Source organism: Orycteropus afer, unplaced genomic scaffold (genome assembly GCF_000298275.1).
Source record: "Orycteropus afer afer isolate SDZICR_OR568_19922 unplaced genomic scaffold, OryAfe1.0 scaffold00082, whole genome shotgun sequence".
Lineage (NCBI taxonomy): Eukaryota > Metazoa > Chordata > Mammalia > Tubulidentata > Orycteropodidae > Orycteropus > Orycteropus afer.
In genome coordinates, this window is record NW_006921669.1 from 11,131,851 (window position 1) to 11,150,560 (window position 18,710).

The following is an 18,710-nucleotide window of genomic DNA, read 5'->3' on the forward strand; positions in this document are numbered from 1 at the left end:
AGCCCTGGTGGTGCAGTGGTTAAGCACTCGGCAGCCAACGGAAGTCAGCAGCTCAAACCCACCAGTTCAGGTGCACTCTAGCGGGAGAACGATGTGGCAGTCTGCTCCCAGAAAATTTACAGCCTTAGGTGTAGTTCTACTCTGTCCTGTAGGGGCGCTATGAGACAGACTCCAGTCAATGGCAACCATAAGGGGGTCTGAACCGCTGATCTCTGAATTCTGAGAGGCAGGATTCCGTTTCCCAAAAATGTGACGCTAGGTGGGGATGGAGCCAGGCACTGGGTTGGGACCACACCCAGGAGGGCTGCCTGGAGGAGGCATGCAGGGACGAGCTTGGAGAAGAGGTGTCCCGAGGTCAGGAGCTGGAGAGAGGTCAGAGACGCGGACACGGACCCCTCCGACACCACCAGGCCTGACACCCGCCCCTGCCCCTGGCTCACCTGGGCCGCGGCCCTGGAGTGTCCCGCCCGCCGCTCTGCGCCCCCCTTCGCCCGCTGGGCCTCCGCACCTTTGTGCGCTCACCGCCCGGGTGGGGAGGGGCGTGGGCCAACCCTGGGGTCCCCGGAGCCGCACCCCGCCTGCCACTGCCTCCCACGCTCAGAATGCAGGCGCCGCGGGCGGGGAGGCAGGTAGGACGGAGCCTGGGGCCTTCGACTCAGAATAAGGGGCGCCTCCAGCGCCGGCCCTGAGCGGGTTCGGAATTGTCCTGTATATATTTAGCCTCCAGAGCAGTTTTCCGTCTCCCATGTGGGGGTGCCTTCTCGGTTTTGGAATCAGGAAGAGGGATAAGCGTAATGAATCAAGGTCAAAGCCCCCCTTTTAACTGATGTGTAAATTGAGTCGGCCTGGGCCTGGGTTCTGGCCTGGAAGGTGGCAGATCCAGGCCTCCTAGGGAGGGACACAGCTGCCCTGCGTCCCAGCAGACCTCTCCTTTCTGTCCTAACAGGAAAGCCTGGCTTTCCAGGGGTTCAGGGGCAAGTACACCGCCCGACAGAGGCAGAAAAAGCTCAGTGCACCAAAATGCCAGGGGAAGTTGCGTCAGAGTCCACTCCCTTCCAACACCAGAGGCTGGAGAGCCTGGAGTCCCTGGGTCGCACAAACGCTTACCCACTTGGCTACTGAGCTCTCTGAATTCACCCAGGACAGGCTCCTTGGTTCAGCCACAGAAAACCCTATGAGGGGCAGTTCTACTCTGAACACATGAGGCTACCATGAGCCTAAATCAGCTACGTGGGCAACTAACTGGGCTGTTTTTCATTTTTTCCTTAGGAGAGGAGCCTGAGCTTCACCTCCTTGGACTGAAACCCAACAAGCTATCCACAGAATGAACGAGATTGTTGTTGTTGTCAAGTCGATTTAAGAGAACAGCTCCACAGGGTTTTCCAGCTCTGGTAGCATAGTGCCTAAAGCATTTGACTGCTTACCAGGAGGCTGGCGGTTCAAACCCACCAGCAACTCCTCGGAAGGAAGGTTTGGCAATCTACTTCCATAGTAATTGCTGTTGTTGTTGTTATTTGCCGTTGAGTCCGACGCGACTCATAGCGACCCCTCCTTGAGTTTTCGAGGCAGTATCACTATGGAAGTAGATTGCCCCATTTTCCTTCTGAGGAGTGGCTGGTGGGTTTGAACCACCAGCCTTCTGGTTAGCAGTCAAGTGCTTCAGGCACTATGCTACCAGAGCTCCCTCAGAAACCCAAGGAGGGGTCGCTAAGAGGCGGGTCCGACTCCCTGGCAGCAAGTTTTAATGTTTACTGTAGCCAGTTGCCAGGTCTTCTCCAGCCGAGTTGCTGTGGGAGTTTGAACCATCAGCGTTTTTGGTTGGCAGCCAAATGCTTAACCTTTGTGCCACTGGGGCTCCTTCTGAATTTATAGAGGGAGGGAAACAATTAGTCCAACTGCACCCTTTACAAAGGAGCTCTGGTGCCATAGTGCTAACCAGAAGATTGGTGGTTTGAACCTACCAGCTGCTCTGCGGAAGGAAGATGGGGCAATCACCGCTGTCTGGGAAATCCAGCAGGGGTCCCTCTGAGTCTGAATGGACTGGACACAGTGAGTTCTATTTTTTTTTGGCTTGCTCCCATTACAGAGGAAGCGTACCATAGGCTAGTGACCACCAGGGGGCGCTACTTCCCCATAGTATTAGTTGACTGTCCCTCCCAACCTTCCTGCCTCTACTCTGCTGGGAGTTTATCCTCACCTTAAGGCCAGTAGTGGAGGCAGCCATTTGGGAAAAAAGCCATTTAGAGCCCTCTCAGGGCCACCCAGGAGCTTCTAGCGCTAACTCTGGAGGTGACGTAGACAGACCTGGAATAAATCCAAGGCTGCAGTGGCAACCATTCTGGCATGCGTGCTAGGATGCCACAAGCCCCGGCCTTCCACATTTTTTTATGAGTTTCCTTTGGGTGCAGTGGAGTCGCAGTGGTCACCCCAGCTTACCTGCCTTCTCTCCAGCTAGACCACTTCCAGCTTGGAGGGAAAAAGGGCTCCGAGGACATTAATGGAGCCTTGGTTCCCATCTAACAAAGGGGCCGGTCTTGCTGGAATAACTGCTGGTAAAGTTTGCACCATGTAAGAAAGGACTGAAAAGCAGCCTCTACCCCAGATGGGTAGAGGGGCGCTTGTCTCTAATTCCACGGACAAATCCAGAGCGCACACAGTCTGGGCCACATGAGAGCCAGAGTTTTGCTTTATTAGCATCGTAAAGACAGCGTTTGCAGACAACCCTGTCCAGCTGTGAACAGCTGCAGAGTTCTGTGAAGTTGGAATTTATCTTGTAGTGAACAAACCCAAATGGTGGATACATGAGAACAGAGTTCCGTATTCCAAGCAGATGAGAGGTGTGGCTGATGGCCGACCATGTTTACACTAGTCGTCGAGTCATTTCCCATCCTAAATACGCAGTTGAATCACAGCCACTACATCTCTGCAAAGTGAAACTTGGTCTTCGACTAATAACGCATTATTGACTCCTGTGAATATTGGCGCATGCGATTCTTTGCTACTCGGGCCATTCACCAGGCCTGGACTCTAAAAGCTAAACTTGATCTAAGTTACATCCTAAGGGTAGGGCAGGGTCTGTGATCTGAACTCATCTTAGCCATCACTCTGCAGAAACACTGCTATGCTCCTTCCTCTCTCCCATCACTGGAACTTGTCTGCCAGTCAGTGTTTATTAATGCCTGCTGCGGTCAGAGGGCAGTTACAAAGGAAATCTTCTAAGTGCTCCTTCCAAGAGACACGAACATCAGTTAATAATGCCAGGGACGATAGAGTCATCAGTCAAGACAACAGGCCTTCCAGAAACTCTCTAAGATGAGAAAATGTGCCTAAGTGTGCTTACTCAGAGAGCTTATTCTAGAATATTTCAGTGTGTGGTGTGTGTATGGGGGGGAGGGGTAGGTTTAGGGACTTCCTTTCAGAAGGTTTGACTACTGGGGTTGAATCTCTTAGACCAGAAGAAAGTCGAGGGAAACTGCTACCTGCTTGATCATCTACCTGCCAACACTGCAGAGTTCAACCAGCTCAATTAAGGACGAGAAATAGATAAAGAGACATCCTCAAGGCAAGGTGGGGAAGGCCTTCCATGAATGAAAAAAAAAGGGACTTGACTCTATGATTTCCACACTGAATCTAGTAGATCAGCCAGATTTGTGTGCACCCCTTAAGCCCTCCCTTTGGCCCTGGTGTGGACCACACTCTGCCCTGAGTGACTGCTTCTCCCTCCAAGGACAGGCTGACTCCCTGCAGGAACCTAAAGAGTTTTTGTAGGTTTCTCTGCACAGTCACACTGCTTACAGAACCAGAACACTCTGCTCTCAAGGCCAGACAGGAGAAGCAATACATTATTACGTTCCTGGAAACAGACACTGTCAACCTTTCGGGAGGATGCTCACGCAGAAGGGTCTACGAAGCTGTTGACCCCGGTGGCCATGTGTCCAAAGAGTTTTCTGACCCCAGGCACCTCTGTCTATTACGTGGTCTTGCATACACAGTCCACAGTTTGGTATCGGTACAAATCAACGATTAATGAGCACAATTAAGAAATGGAACCGCAGAAAACGAAAGGCGGCAGGGGCATCAGCAAAAGCAAAGAGCATTTTTTCTTTTTTATATACAAGAAAAGCACATTGTAGAAATCAAGCTGCTGTACAGTTTTCTGACATTGTATGTACATAAAATTAGATTACTCACAACTGAATCCAAAAGTCCTATTTGTAGAGTAGGGCTGGCAACATCAAAGAAAGACGCAGAACATTGAGCTTTTGAAGCGGAGCAGGCAGCAAGAAAGAGAAGACTGGCAAACACATCTTGTGCCCGGATGTGAAATCCTGCTACCAAGTTATGTGACTAGCTTTCTCTAGTTCTCTGGATTGTTGGGGCTTCCCATTCTAGAAGGGAATTCTGCAGCAGGCCATGGGGAAAGAGAAGAAATTAAAATGGGAAATGCTATTGAAAATCTGCATACCAACTCTGACCCTGGGTGTGTGAATCCAGCTTCCATCTAAGTTAGCTTGCTCACCCTCCGTTCATCACACCGCCAGTGATTTAAATCAGAGTGAACTCCAGCAGGTGGGGAAGATGGCTTTGAACAGATCAGACGGCCTACTGTGAGTCAGAACCTTGCTGCTTTCTCCTCGGTTGGCTCCTGGATGTTGGGGAAGACCCACGGGTTGGTTCATTATCCAATCTCGATGCTAGGGTTCATCTTCCAATTGTTCTCTTCCCCACGCCCTTGCTGTGAGTACCCATGCTAGGCAAGAACAAGCCCCATCCACCAAGCAGGCCTGCCATGGGGTCACCACTCTTCTCGTGCAAACCATCTCCCTATAGGAACGCTGGGCTCTAATCTCGGCTTCAGTTTTCAACTGTAACTGAGTTTAGTGATCCCCAGTTTTCCACTGACCCACAGCTACCTGGGTGTACCCTAAAAACACCATCACCAAGACTTCAGTTAGTGACGTGGTTAGGGTCCGACTCTGTTTTTGACTAGCACCCAGGAATTCTGATGTAATTCTGAACCTGCTTTTGGAAAAGGAAAAAAACAAAAAAAACAAAAACACCAGCTGGCTTAATTCCTCAAGTCTAGATTGACACTTCCTCTCAGACAGCTTTTAAAACTGGGGACTTAGTGAAGTATCTCACAGAAACATCCTGTCTCCTCAGTGTATCCCTTTTGAAACATGGGGACAAGTGGCCACAACTCTTAAGGGGATGAGGATGGGCAGAGGAGGGAGTCAGGTTAAGAAACAGACGCTTCAAAGCAGGGGGCCGTTCCGGATTCCTGGGCGTGGAGGTGTGAACTTGGCAAACTGCAGCCCGTTCTGTCACGCAGAATTCCAAGCGAGATTAACTAGAATGACTTACAAATTCAGAAATCAGGATTTGCATTCAGGGAGTTCTATCACAACGTGCGTATAATTTTGGGGGCTGTTAGCAGCTCTTAGTCATACCCATTTCATCGAAGCAAGGTTTTACCTGCTGAAAAGTTGAGATACCAGCTCTCCTACCCACATGAACTCTAGTGGATTAGCCAAGGCCACGGTTGATGGTTCTTCACTGAATCTATTTGAAATTTAAATGATATGAGAACCTAAAATAGTGCCCAGTGTAGGCAGCCTTCTCCCACCAGCTGAAAACAGCCCAGCTCCTTTCTCACTGAGTCACCACTGTGAATCACTGATGATGAACAGAAATGAACGGCAGATGGGCAGCATCTCACACGGCTGCCATCCAAAAAAACGCAAAAAGAAAACTCGCCAAGAGATGAAGCCTCTCCTCTTGGCTCAAGGGTCTTATTTCAAATCTAGCAAGATGGGAACAGGGCATCTGGAACTCGCCTTCATGACATCTGTCCAAAGCAGGCTCCGTCATTGCTGCAGACATGGACTGACTCCCTTGTCGGGGGCTGCCTCCCCACGTGTGCACCTATGACAGTGAGCTGCTCTCCTAGGGCCCATGAACTTCCTGCTCCCAAATGCCAACCTTATTGTGACCGTTTTTCCCATTCCAGGGTGCCCTCAAAAATGCTAGTTATGTCAAGCTCTGGTCGTTCTCATCATGGCTGCTGAAATGAAGTGGGTCGTGTCAAGGGCCAAGGTCAGGGAAAGAAGTCAGGGGTGAGGTCTGCAGGTGCAGGTGAGCTGAGTCCAAAGGGGCAGGTGGCGGGGAGGGCTGGTTAGTAATTTAAGAAGTCGATCCCAACTTTGACACTCTTGGAGGTGGCTATATCGACGGCTGTGGCCTTGATCTCGGTGTCCCCGAACTGCATGAGGGTCTGGATCTCTCTCCGGGCGGGCACGGCCACGCCGCTGGTGCCGGTGAGATCCAGACGCAGCGTGCCGCACTTCTTCACCCCGGGGTCGGTGATGAAGCTCACGTCGTCATTCTCGGAGCTGTAGACGTTGATGACGATGACCAGCTGGGAGGGCTTGGCTGGGGTGTAGCTGCGCTTCACTAGCTCACCCAGGGCCACAGACTGGTCGGCGGAGATGAACTTGTCGAAGACGTCAGTGCACCAGCGGGTACCGTCCTTCACCAGCAGCTTGTCAGGCGGGTGCTTGCCCTCCACATAGCGGTTCAGCACGCCCACCCCGTAGGTGAGTGGGGACCGGCGCACCTTGATGACAGCCGGGTCCAGGCCAAAGAGGACGGCACCCTTGAGGATGGTGAGGCCTACGTCCTGGGGGATGATGATCCGACACTTGTCACCAAAAGCCGCCTGCACCGCCTGCTGCAGGAGGGGTGCCTCCGCAAAGCCGCCCACCAGGAAGAGGAACTTGACCGTGGACACCTCGGGCTTCTGAAACAGGTCCCCTGAGAGGGAAGAGGAGGGGAGAATGTGTTGTCACCAAGGGCCACCAGGCAGGAAGACAGCATGGCCTGAGCCTGCCGGGGTCCCCAGAACCACCTGGGCTGAACGGAGGGTGGGCTTAGTCTGAGCTCTTGAACAGAACTTCAGCAGAACTGGTCTTTAGAGAAAGGGGTGCACTTCCGTTTCCCAGCCGGCATGTAAAGAGCTTGCCAGTCATCACTCCTGTCCCCACAACCGGAGAAGGAGCGGAGAAATTAAAAGAGCTCTCTCGGAGGCAGCAGAGATTTAGGGACCCACGGAAAATGCCACCCTGAAAACGGATCCAGACTCACCACTCACCAGGAGCAGCCAGGAATACTTAAAGGGTGCCTAAAGCACTTGACTGCTAACCAGAAGGCTGGCGGTTCAAACCCACTGGCCACTCCTCAGAAGGAAGGTTGGGCAATCTACTTCCGTAGTGATACTGCCTCAGACACCCAAGGAGGGGTCGCTATGAGTCGGGTCTGACTTGACGGCACATAACAACAACAAGAGGAAGACAGGGTTATGCAGATAGCACGCAGGGAGGCTGCTAACACACAGGGTGGGGGTTGGAGTCCACCCAGAGGTGCCTCAGAAGAAAGGCCTGGAGAACTGGAAACCCTGGGAGCACAGTTCTGACACCCCTGGGGTCACCAGAGCCCGACCTGCCTCCCCACCAGCGGGTTTGGTTAATTGACCAACAGCTGGAGACGGAGCATTGGACAAGCTTGAGACATTAAGGAACCCTGGAGGCCCAGCCTTACGGGGCCCCGTGTTTTCCCATATTTTGCCTCCAGGAGCCCCAGCAGGTTGTCGCTGTGAAGCTCAGAGAACATTTCTCTTGGGCTTCCTTCTCGCAGTGGGGGGAGAAAAGGAACCATCTGGAAATAGTGCTCTGTTCTCTGCAACAGTGGTCTGCCCTCAAGGGAATCTACAAAGGTGGGGTTCATCGAGGCCCCTAGATCAGAAGACTCAATACAGAGTGGCTGCAGCGGCGGTGCAGCGAGTAAACCCACAACAGCGTGGCCTTGGTTAGCATCTGGTGTTCTGTGCCTGCGCGGGCTGGGTGACGTGACAGCAGCTAACAGCCAATCAGCGTGGAGGAAGAGCATTAGCCAATTCCAGCCCCCTGTAGGCTTCAGGTTCCTCCCAGAGAGGGAAGGGGGCCTGTGCACTAACGTCTCAGGTATAAAAGCAAAGCTGTTGCTGAGTGAAGTTTTGACAGACAGATGGCAATAATTTTTAATAATTTGTTAAGGACCACTGGTGGTTCAGTGGTTAAAGCACTTGGCTGCTAATCAAAAGGTCAGCAGTTCGAACTCATTAGCCACTCCGTGGGAGAAGGATGTGGCAGTCTGCTTCCATAGAGATTACAGCCTGGGCAACCCCACGGACACTTTGTCTTTTAGGGTCCCTGTGAGTCGGAATCTACTTGGGTTTGGTTTGGTTTAGTAATCTGTTATGCACAAGTGAATACCCCTGTGGATCTATGGAGTTAGTAAAGGCAAGCTGTAAGAAATATCATTCTTTGGTTTTCATAGAGGAGTGGAAAGTAGATGGGGACAATGATAAGGGTCCCCAAGTGAGTCTAGTCTGTGTCCTGAATGAGGACCCCTGATGCAGGAGGGTAACTACATGAGTTCTTCCTTTGCCTCACTGAACAGTTCCCTCTTCCCAGTAGGTGTTCTGTTACCTAATTTGTTCTGGTAAAGGCAAAGCCTAGACACCCTGTAAGACCTGCCACTCTAGGACCATAACACATGAGAGCTCCCAGCTCTGGCTTCGGAAGCCCACCTGGAAGCCCACCTAGAAGCCCAGGTGAGCACGGGCTGTCTGATGCTTAGAGTGCCTGAGAGGAAGATCCAGAGCCTGTCCAGGAACCTCCCTCGGCTGGGCCCAGACCCTGCTCCCTCTGGGGCTGCAGCCCTGGACCTCTAGCCAGTCTGACTTCTCCAGCTCTGGTTGATGATGCTGGAAAAATCAATCCCCACTCCCGCCTCTGCCCACCAAGTGGCCAAGCCCCAGCAGATACTTACGGAGATGCTCAATGATGCTGTCGATGGTGGGCTTAAAGAGGGCGTTCATGGCATCTGGACTCATCCTCAGCATCCCCTGCGAGGACCACTTCACGAAGTCCACACTGCAGAGTGTGCACAGAGAGGGCACACGATGAGTGTCTTACTCCCCCAGCAGATCCGCACCGGGGCAGGGAAGGGCTTTGAAGTCCAAGGCACTCTTGGAAATTCCCTGAACTCCCAGGACTCGGACCCCTCGAAGCTCAAAAACAAAGATCTAACCTCTTCCATCTTCATTTTTGGGTGTGGATGACCTTCATGTGGGACCCAAAACCCAAACCCGCTGCCCTCATGTCGATTCTACCTCATAGTGACTGTATAGGACAGAGTAGAACTGCTCCATAGTATTTCTAAGGCTGTAAATCTTTACAGAAGCAGACTGCCTTGTCTTCTTCCCATGGAGCAGCTGGTGGGTTTGAACCACAGACTTTCCAGGTGGCAGCCAAGCACTTAACCACTATGCCACCAAAGCTCCCTTCCCCTGGGATAGTAGAGGCCACAGTCTAGTGCAAAAGACAAAGAGTTAAATAAACAGACGGCCTCTCTTGGATTACCACAGATAGCTGGATCTGAGTACACTAAAGGCTCGAGGAGCCATTAATGTCCATTGTACTACTATGTAAGCCATGTGTGCACTAGATACATCTCTTGCAACCCTCAAACACCCATCCTGTGGCAGTGAGGAGCCTGGATGTCCACTTCCTGTCTCCTCTGTCAAAGGGGCAGCAGGTTCAGAAGCAGCACCATGGAACAGAAAGAACACAGACAGGGAGTTGGGCCGCTGGGCTGGTGGCTACCCTCCACCACTGGGTAGCTACAGGGTTCTGGGTAAGCGGCCTATTGTTTTCTCTGAGCCCCAGTGTTCTTGTCTGGAATCAACGATCATCATTTGCCTTCCCTCCCACACAGGGGTCGTTGTGAAGGTCAAGTTAAACACTGTGTCTGTGAAGGCACCTGGGAAACTTTCTGGCACTAAACAAATGCCAAAAACAAAACAAACACCACCACCAAACCCACTGCCACTGAGTCGGACTCAAGGCAGGTGTTACAGAGCAGAACAGCTCCGCAGAGTTTTCTTGGCTGTGATCTTTACAGAAGCAGGTCACCAGGCCTTTCTTCCATGGCACCACTGGATGGGTTCGAACTGCCAGCCTTCAGGTTAGCAGTTGAGCACAGACCATTTGCATCACCCGAGGACCCATAAACGAACGCCAAGGTCTGTTACCCAAAACCACAGTGTGTACCTCCCTGTCCTAAAGTTCATATGGGCCTCTGTCCTTAAAGCAAAGCACATACCAGCTGCTTCCTGGCAACACATTCTGGATACTTCCTGGCCTCCCAGGTCAGGCCAAAGCACAGTGTGGTGTGGTATGCAATGGCCCCATGACCAGCTTCCCAGGAGGGGAGCTTGAAGGCTCTTGGGGTTCAGGTGGGACTTGGGGTTCACCTCAGAGAAGGTGCCCTCTGTGGGGGACCACTGGGGCAGAAAAAGCGTCAGACTAGTCAGGGGGTCTGTCTAGGACCCTGCTCCACCAGCAAGAAGAGCTGGGGTCCAATCTACTTGGTTTCCACCAGAAGGAACAGGGTATCTTAGAGAGATGGTCCAAAGTTTCCAGTGCCAGGGAGGGGAGGCAGAACCTGAGCCTGGAGCCTCCTCATCCTCATAGCTGGAGAGCAAAGATGCTGTCAGAGGCTGCTCGGGTCACATCCAAGGACCCAGCAGCCAGCCTGAAGCAGCTCTTGCTTCCAACATGGGACGATTTAACCATCAACAAGGATACAACTGCCATGGTTTGCAACACACAAAATCTGTTTACATCCTTGAATGCTTAACAATACTCTCTCATCATGCTCCCTCCAGAGAAAAGAAAACTCACTAGTCACTTTGAAAGATATCAAGAAACCAGTTCACTTAAAAAAAAAAAAAAAAAACATAAATGGAGGAAAAGAACCAAGCATTTCTTCTGCCTTTCCTGTATGAACTGAATTTCTGGACAATCAAACAGTTGAGGAGACACCATCCCTTTCTAGACATAGTTTAGCTGACAAATGAAGAAGGAGTGAAGAGTCTGGAAGGTAACCAGGTGGCAGCCCCTCGAAGTTCACAGGCCTGGGTAATCACGGTCAAGTTCACAGGCCTGGGTAAGCATGATCAAGTTCACAGGCCTGAGTAAGCATGGTCAAGTTCACAGGCCTGGGTAAGCACGGTCAAAGGCTGCTGACATCACAGGAGAGGAGGCCAGCCTACATTAGGTGTCCCCCCTGATGTGATGCAAAAGAAATGCCACCACCCTTGGAGGGGACTTGTCCAAAACTCAAATGTGGATCTGGTTCAGCTTCTAGATTGTTCCTCCAATTTGAAAAGAAAAACATCAGGGGACAGAAGAATGTGTTATGCAACACTGTGAGGATGTAATGAGCAAAACCTAGACTACAGGAAACTCCACAGGACAAACAATCAGTCTAGCCATCTAATGAAGTGCCAGGGAATAAACGGAGGGGAGGCCTATGCATTAAATGAGACAGAAACTCCAGACCTAACCCACTGCCATCAGTCGATTCCGACTCATCGCAACGCAAAAGAGACAGAAGAGGCAGATCAAAGAACTTCCATACACGGCCCGTATTCAATGCTGATGCCAACTGCAAAGCTTCCTGGGACAACTGATGAATGATGAATGCTGTGGATATCTGATGATATCAAGAGTCGTTCATCGGTGGGTGTGACAATGGTATTATGGTTACGTCTGAAAAGCTATCTCCTACACAGATGCATGCTGACGTATTTCTGGATTAGATGATGTTATAGCTTAGATTTGTTTTAAAATAACTGAGGGAAGTGGGGGTGAGGGTAGAGACTGGCCAAAAAAAAATATATATATATATATCCCATTGCTATGGAGTCAATTCTGACTCATAGTGACCCTATAGGATAGAGTAGAACTGCCCCATAGAGTTTCCAAGGATGTAAATCTTTACAGAAGCAGTCTGTCTCATCTTTCTCCTTGCAAAGCGATTGGTAGGTTCAAACCACCAACCTTTTGGTTAACAGCCAAATGCCTTAACCACAGTGCCACCAGAGCTCCTGGTAGAGATTAGCCAGGAGCCAACAGTTACTGAAGCTGGATGACAGGGCTCATTCTGCATAGTAAACATTTGATATTTTCCATTTTAAAAAAGCTTTTAAAAGTCTATGATCTTTGCCTACTGTTTTTTCATCCATCCTTAAAACAGCTTCCAAATATGCTCATTTTGCAACAAGCTGGGCCATAAACACTTCCTGCAGCCCAGGGACTCAGAGTAGCAGGAAATCCAGATCCCTATAGAATTCACTGGATGCCACGCTGTAGGCACTTACTTGTCCATGCCAAGAGATTTGGAAGGCAGCCACCTGGCCAACTGACTGGAAGAGATCCAGATTTGTACCCATTCCAAAGGAAGGTGATCCCACAGAATGTGGAAATTATCAAACAATATCAATATCACACGCAACTAAAATCTTGCTGAAGATGATTCAGAAATGCTTGCAGCAGTATATTGACAGGGAACTTCCAGAAATGCAAGCTGGATTCAGAAGAGGACATGGAACAAGGGATATCACTGCTGATGTCAGACGGATCTTGGCTGAAAGCAAAGAATACCAGAAAGATGTTTACTTGACTATGCAAAAGCATTAGACTGTGTGGATCATAACAAATTATGGGTGACATCAAGAAGAATGGGAATTCCAGAACACTTAATTGTGCTCATCAGGAACCTGTGCATAGACCAGGAGGCTGTTGTTCGAACAGAACAAGGAATACTGCATGGTTTAGAATCAGGAAGGGAGTGCGTCAGGGTTGTATCCTTTCCCCACACTTATTCAATCTGTACGCTGAACAAATAATACAAGAAGCTGGACTATATGAAGAAGAACGTGGCATCAGGATTGGAGGAAGGCTCATTAACAACCCGTGATATGCAGATGACACAACCTTGCTTGCTGAAAGTAACTTGAAGCACTTACTGATGAAGATTAAAGACTATAGTTTGCAGAATGGATTATACCTCAACATAAAGAAAACGAAAATTTTTACAACTAGACCAATAAACAACATCACAACAAATGGAGAAAAGATTGAAGGTTTCAAAGATTTCATATTACTTGGATCCACAATTAACATCAATGGAAACAGCAGCCAAGATCATCAGATATAATATTGCGCTGGGCAAATCTGCTGCAAAAGACCTCTTTAAAGTGCTGAAGAGCAAAGATGTCTTTTTGAGGACTATGGTGCACCTAACCCAAGCCATGCTATTTTCAATCGCCTCATATACTTATGAAAGCTGGACAATGAATAAGGAAGACCAAAGAAGAGTTGACGCTTGTGAGGTGTGATGTTGGCAAAGAATACCGAAAGTACCACAGATTGCCCAAAGAATGAACAAATCTGTCCTGAAAGAAGTGCAGCTGGAATGCTCCTAGGAAGCGAGAATGGCTAGACTTCATCTCACCTACTTTGGTTGTCAGAAGGGACCATTCTCTGGAGAAGGAAATCATGCTTGGTAAAGTGGAGGGTCAGTGAAAAAGGGGAAGGCCCTCAACAAGATGGATTGACACAGTGGCTGCGACAATGGGCTCAGGTGTAGCAAGGATTGTGAGGATGGCATATGACCAGGCATGAGTCGGGGCCAACTCAATGGTACCTAACAACAACACAGAATTCACTCAATAAATATTTGCTGAGTACCTGCTCTGTGCCAGGCTCTACTCTAGCCACCGGTGACACAGCAGTGGTCTAAACAGACACACTTCCCTGCTTTCACAAAGCTGCTATTTTTTTAGTGGATTAGAAAAGCTAACACGAGATAACGGGGGTCACTATGAGTTGGAATCAACTCTATGGCAGTGAGTTTGGTTTGTTTTGGTAACACAGGAGCATGTTCCATCCTCACAACCACCCTTCAAGATAGGTGGGATTATCATCCCCATTTCCCAGATGAAAGCACTGCCGAATAGAAAAGTTGAGTCACGCACACTCACCCAAGGTCACACAGTGAGCACGCAGGATTGGAACCCGGGCCATCTGGTCCCCGAGTCCAGGACCCTCCCTCCTTCCTGTCCACATGGTCTACCCCAGGAATGTGTCAGCCTTCAGAGGGCCCAACTCACTTGCTCTTCCTCAAGGCGTGCTCCACGCTGTGGCCCCGGAACTTCTTGTAGTAGTCGATGAAGGAGAAGGGCAGGGTAATGTTGAGGGGGTTGGTCCGGTCTGGGGCAGCCGCCCTCTTGCGAGACTCAAAGGCAATCATTAAGTCGACCCAGGCCGCGGGACGCTTGATTTTGAATTGTTCAATAAAATCCTCTCCAAATATTTTACACAGAAGTTTTTCAAATTCAAAATCTACTCCTAACGATCCATAGGGGCCACCTGAGTCAAGGGCACAATGGGAGACGATGATGTTAAAATCATCAGAAACTGAATCCAAACTCTGGGTCTACCCTGTGTACCACCTGGGCAGGCCTACCTATGTCTTCGGTGAAATACTAAGTGGCATGAACTTAAACCCACCCCACGAGCAGACTACGGCTACATGTTTTCACTTATACTTCAAAACCCTTAGGCTGTTCTTAGTCCGTGTGAAGAAACTTTTTTTTTTTTTTTTTGGTACAGAAATCATCACTTTTCAACAATCTGTTTAAAGTCAATTACCATTACATTTCACTAACTGCGAGTATCATGGTGTTACCATCCCAGAATTCCAAGGCAAATCAGCAGAACTCACCTACCCCCTACGATTTACCAACTACTCTTCCTCCACCACCACCATCCCCCAGGTAAAGAACATAGTCTTCTTTTTGCACAATTTGGTGCAAAACAATTTGGCCCGGGATCTCCCTGCAAAGCTAGCTTTAGCAGCTGAATCACAGGTAGCATCCAGTTACAATCATATCCTTCCAGGAATTTCAAAAATAAACTCCCTTGGCCAGGATCTGAAACAAACTCACTTTATGCCAACAGCCACGTTGTGATGTTGTGTGTTTTAAAGAACGTTTCACTGCATGTTGTGTTCCTATTTCAAACAGGCTTCAGTATACTCCACTGTCGACAAGCCCCCATACTGACAGCAATCGGAAATGGGCAAATCAGAACCACCTGGAAACATCCCAGGAGTGAGAAAACCAGCCATGCAGGGCTCACCTGTTGCTTTATACAGTTCCTTCAGGTGTCCCTCTGGTAACCGTATCTGATGGACTGTTAGGTCCACGGTGCCACCTCCACTATCCACAACCACATACTTGTCACCTAGTACAAAAGCAAACAACCATGTTTTTCACAGATGGCTTGATCAACCCCATCCTGCAACCCGCCAGTGGGTGATGACTTGGTATACTGAGCAACACACCATCAACATTTTGCATTAGTACAATGGTTTTGCTAATTAGCAGCACAAGAGTTATTCATGATTAAAGAGAATGCAGTAATGTCTGGCCAGAAGCGACAGTTAAGCATGAATAATAATGAACCTAGATGAGTGAACCGTCAAGACTAAAGCATTCATGTCACAGTGCTGCATACCTGGCATGTCCACCATGGGCAAATCCCTGCCATGTTAACAGCGCCATACAACTCTGGAACTGGCGAGTTCCAAGTCCTACCTCTCCCATGAAGAGTCTACATGATCTTACAACATGCAAAATTATGGCTATAACTACAGGGAGGAAGTGGGAAGGGAGCTGTTACATTGTGGGGATTGCAGTCAATGTCATGAAACAAAATGTGCATGAACTGCTGTCTGGAAAATGAATTTACTCTGTGAACTTTCACCCCAACCACAATAAAAATTTAAAAAAAAAAAGCAATGACGTGGGGGGAGAAAATTATAGCTTCCCAAACAGGCTCTCCCCTGGTGAGTGATCTTTAAAAGCAACTGATTTTGAACATTTCCCCAAAGGAGCAGCACACAAAATGAAGCAAGAGCACAGTCAAAGGCACTACCTTCCTCCAGCTCGGACCAGATCTCTCCTATGACATTCTCCACCAAAAAGGTCCGACTCTGCCGGTTACGCCGGATGTGTTCCTTAGCTAGTGGCCGACAGAAAGAAAATGACGACGGGTGAGAAAGAATAAAGAAGCAGACGGTCAGCTGTGGTCAGTGGAGGCAATGGCATGAGGAGGTTTAGGGATGGAATATTTAGTGACACTCGATCAAAATGATTCGATAAACACAACATTGGCAATTGCAAAGCCAGCTCTCCCCTGAGAACGGCGCGCTTTCCACCAGCCCTCATCTATTCATCGGCTTGGCAGCTGGGGCCAGTGCCCTGCTGGAAAGCTTACTCCCTTGAGAGTCCCTTCTCTGAAGACAGGTTTTGGGAATGGTTGCTGTAACAGACTGAAATCCTGGTTCTGCTGCCCTGGGGGAAGCTGTCTGGTAAGGAGCTTGCAGTATGCCGAGTTAAACAATTTCACGTCAAGGAACTTTTGTCTGCTGCAAGGAACGTGGGGTATGTTTTCCTAATCTGGATCCTGGGTGAAGGGGATGGGAGCCATTTTCTGATCCTGTTGAAGCCAATATGTGCTTCAGCCACAAGGTGGCGCTTCAGCCACAAGGAGACACGTCTGAACCTAGTGAAGCCTTGAACTACCTTCCTCAGGAATTCTGTGAGGACAACCTCTGATTAGTGCCTAAGGCACTTGACTGCTAACCAGAGGGCTGGCGGTTCAAACCCACCAGCCACACCAAGGAAGAAAGGTTGGGCAATCTACTTCCATAGTGATAGTGCCTCGGCAACCCAAGGAGGGGTCGCTATGAGTCAGTCCGACTCGACGGCACATAACAACAACAACCTCTGATTGAGTCCACTGCCTTGACTGCCGGCCTGGTGTAGTTTGTGTCTGCGACACCTGGAACGGAGCATTTCTCTCTCCCAGCCCTCCCAGCAGTCCTGTAAAGCCAACAGGGCACAAAGTAATGTCCTTACATTAGATGAGGAAACTAGGTCAGGAGCTGTTAAGGGACGTGCAGTCCCCACGACACTGCCCTGCTGCCTGACAGTAACCCCTGGACAGCAGACCTTCAGGCCTTGGATATTTAACAAGTTCAGGGAGCTCTGGTGGTGCAGTGCCTAAGGCATCTGACTGCTAACTAGAAGGCTGGCGGTTCAAACCCACCAGCCACTCCTCAGAAGACTGAACAATCTACTTCCGTAGTGATACCACCTCAGAAACCCAAGGAGCGGTCACTATGAGTCAGACCCAACTTGACGGCAGTGAGTTTGGTTTGGTTTTGGTTTTGGTGAAGTTTGAATGAGCAGAACAATGGCAAGTTAAGAGATGGGAAAGGTGCAGTGAGAAGGCCACATGGGCCCAGAGTTTGCCAAGTCATGTAACCACTCTGAGCCTCAGTCCCCACACCTATACAATGGGGATGATGACACCTGGCCTAAGTTCCTCACAGGCAGGGCAGGGACCCAGTGGCATCTGTCACATGGTGGGTGACAATGATGGCAAAACAACCAGTGCTCAACAAATGATAACTACTATAGGGGCACTGAGGAGCTCTGGTGGCATAGTACCTAAGGCACTTGACTGCTAACCAGAAGGCTGGCGGTTCAAACCCACCAGCCACTCCTCGGAAGGAAGGCTGGGCAACCTAGTTCCATAGAGATACTGCCTCGGAAACCCAAGGAGGGGTCAGGTCTGACTCAACAGCACATAACAACAACAACAACAACATAGGGGCGCTGAATCAGAGTCGACTTGATGGCAAGAATTTAGAGGAATCCCTAGCACTGCTGACTTTGAGTCGCCCTACAAATCCCTCTGTCACGACACATATCCCTCTGTTACAGCATATATCCCCCAGTGCAGCATCCTTGACCCTCTGGCCTCTGCACAAGGAGCACAGGGTTTGCAAACAACTTCTCTGGGGATTCGAATGGCAAAGACCCAGCCAGGGGCGTTCAGGCCCTAGCTCACAGTGGAGATGCTGTCACTGGTTGGAGAGTCCTGCAGGCCTGGGGGGGAGCCCAAGCTGGGAGTGTCCCCCCATTGCCAGCACCAGCTCCACCTGAATCTGTTTCACAGGCCTCGTAGTGGGCCTTTGGTTTCCTTAAACAATCTAGATGGCTAACTAAGTGGCATTCATGAAAAATGGCCAAACAAGGCAAATAAAACATGCTCTGAGTTTCAAGAAAAAAAATTGTCCCATGTTTCAGGCCAATTACATCCAATATTGCGGAAAATGTATCCTCTATGGATCTCATTAAATTCTCTCAGAGAAAAACAGTACAGACCGCCAAGCCTGTGGCATGGTGGTGGGGCTAGCCCAAGAACCTGCTTCTTCTTCCTCAGTGGAGTTCAGAAGAATAGGCTGGGGTCAACATCTTGGGTGCTCTTGACATCCCTTCCTTCTAGGGGAGATGTTCTAACTGTAAAGCAGGGCTGGGACCAGACCTGGGGACTCGCTGCCACTCTGATGATGGTGGCCAACAAATTGAAGGTTTCAAAAACCAGAAAGGCCCTCTCCAGTCCAGGGAGACTACACCAAAGGCCAAAGGCCACAGACAGAGCGGGGTGGGGTGGGGGCGGGGGTGATATATTAGAGGGAAGGGGACCTAACCTGAGCCTTCGCAGAAGCGAGAATCAATAGCAGATTTGAGTCCCTAAAACATGAACGTTGTACATCAGAAGTATCAAGGAGAGCTTCGCTAGAATTAGTTAATGCTGACAGAGTTTCTGTTTCCGAACACGTGGGTGAGACGCTGCAGTAAGACATAAAGGCCAGGCATTGCTGTTAAGGCTGGCCTGGGCATGTCT

General features: G+C 49.7%; 1 protein-coding gene across 1 annotated transcript in view; it reads right to left on the minus strand.

Moving 5' to 3' along the window:
* Nucleotides 1–6,175: 6,175 nt before the first annotated feature.
* The window catches only part of HSPA12A (heat shock protein family A (Hsp70) member 12A), a 76,242-nt gene continuing 63,707 nt past the window's right edge, over nt 6,176–18,710 (minus strand). Inside the window, exons 10-14 of the mRNA XM_007941620.2 lie at nt 15,888–15,974; nt 15,090–15,194; nt 14,060–14,318; nt 8,869–8,972; nt 6,176–6,813 (exon numbers count right to left, since the gene is read on the minus strand). Coding sequence (XP_007939811.1) covers nt 6,176–6,813; nt 8,869–8,972; nt 14,060–14,318; nt 15,090–15,194; nt 15,888–15,974 — 1,193 coding nt within the window. The remainder of the gene's footprint in view (nt 6,814–8,868; nt 8,973–14,059; nt 14,319–15,089; nt 15,195–15,887; nt 15,975–18,710) is intronic.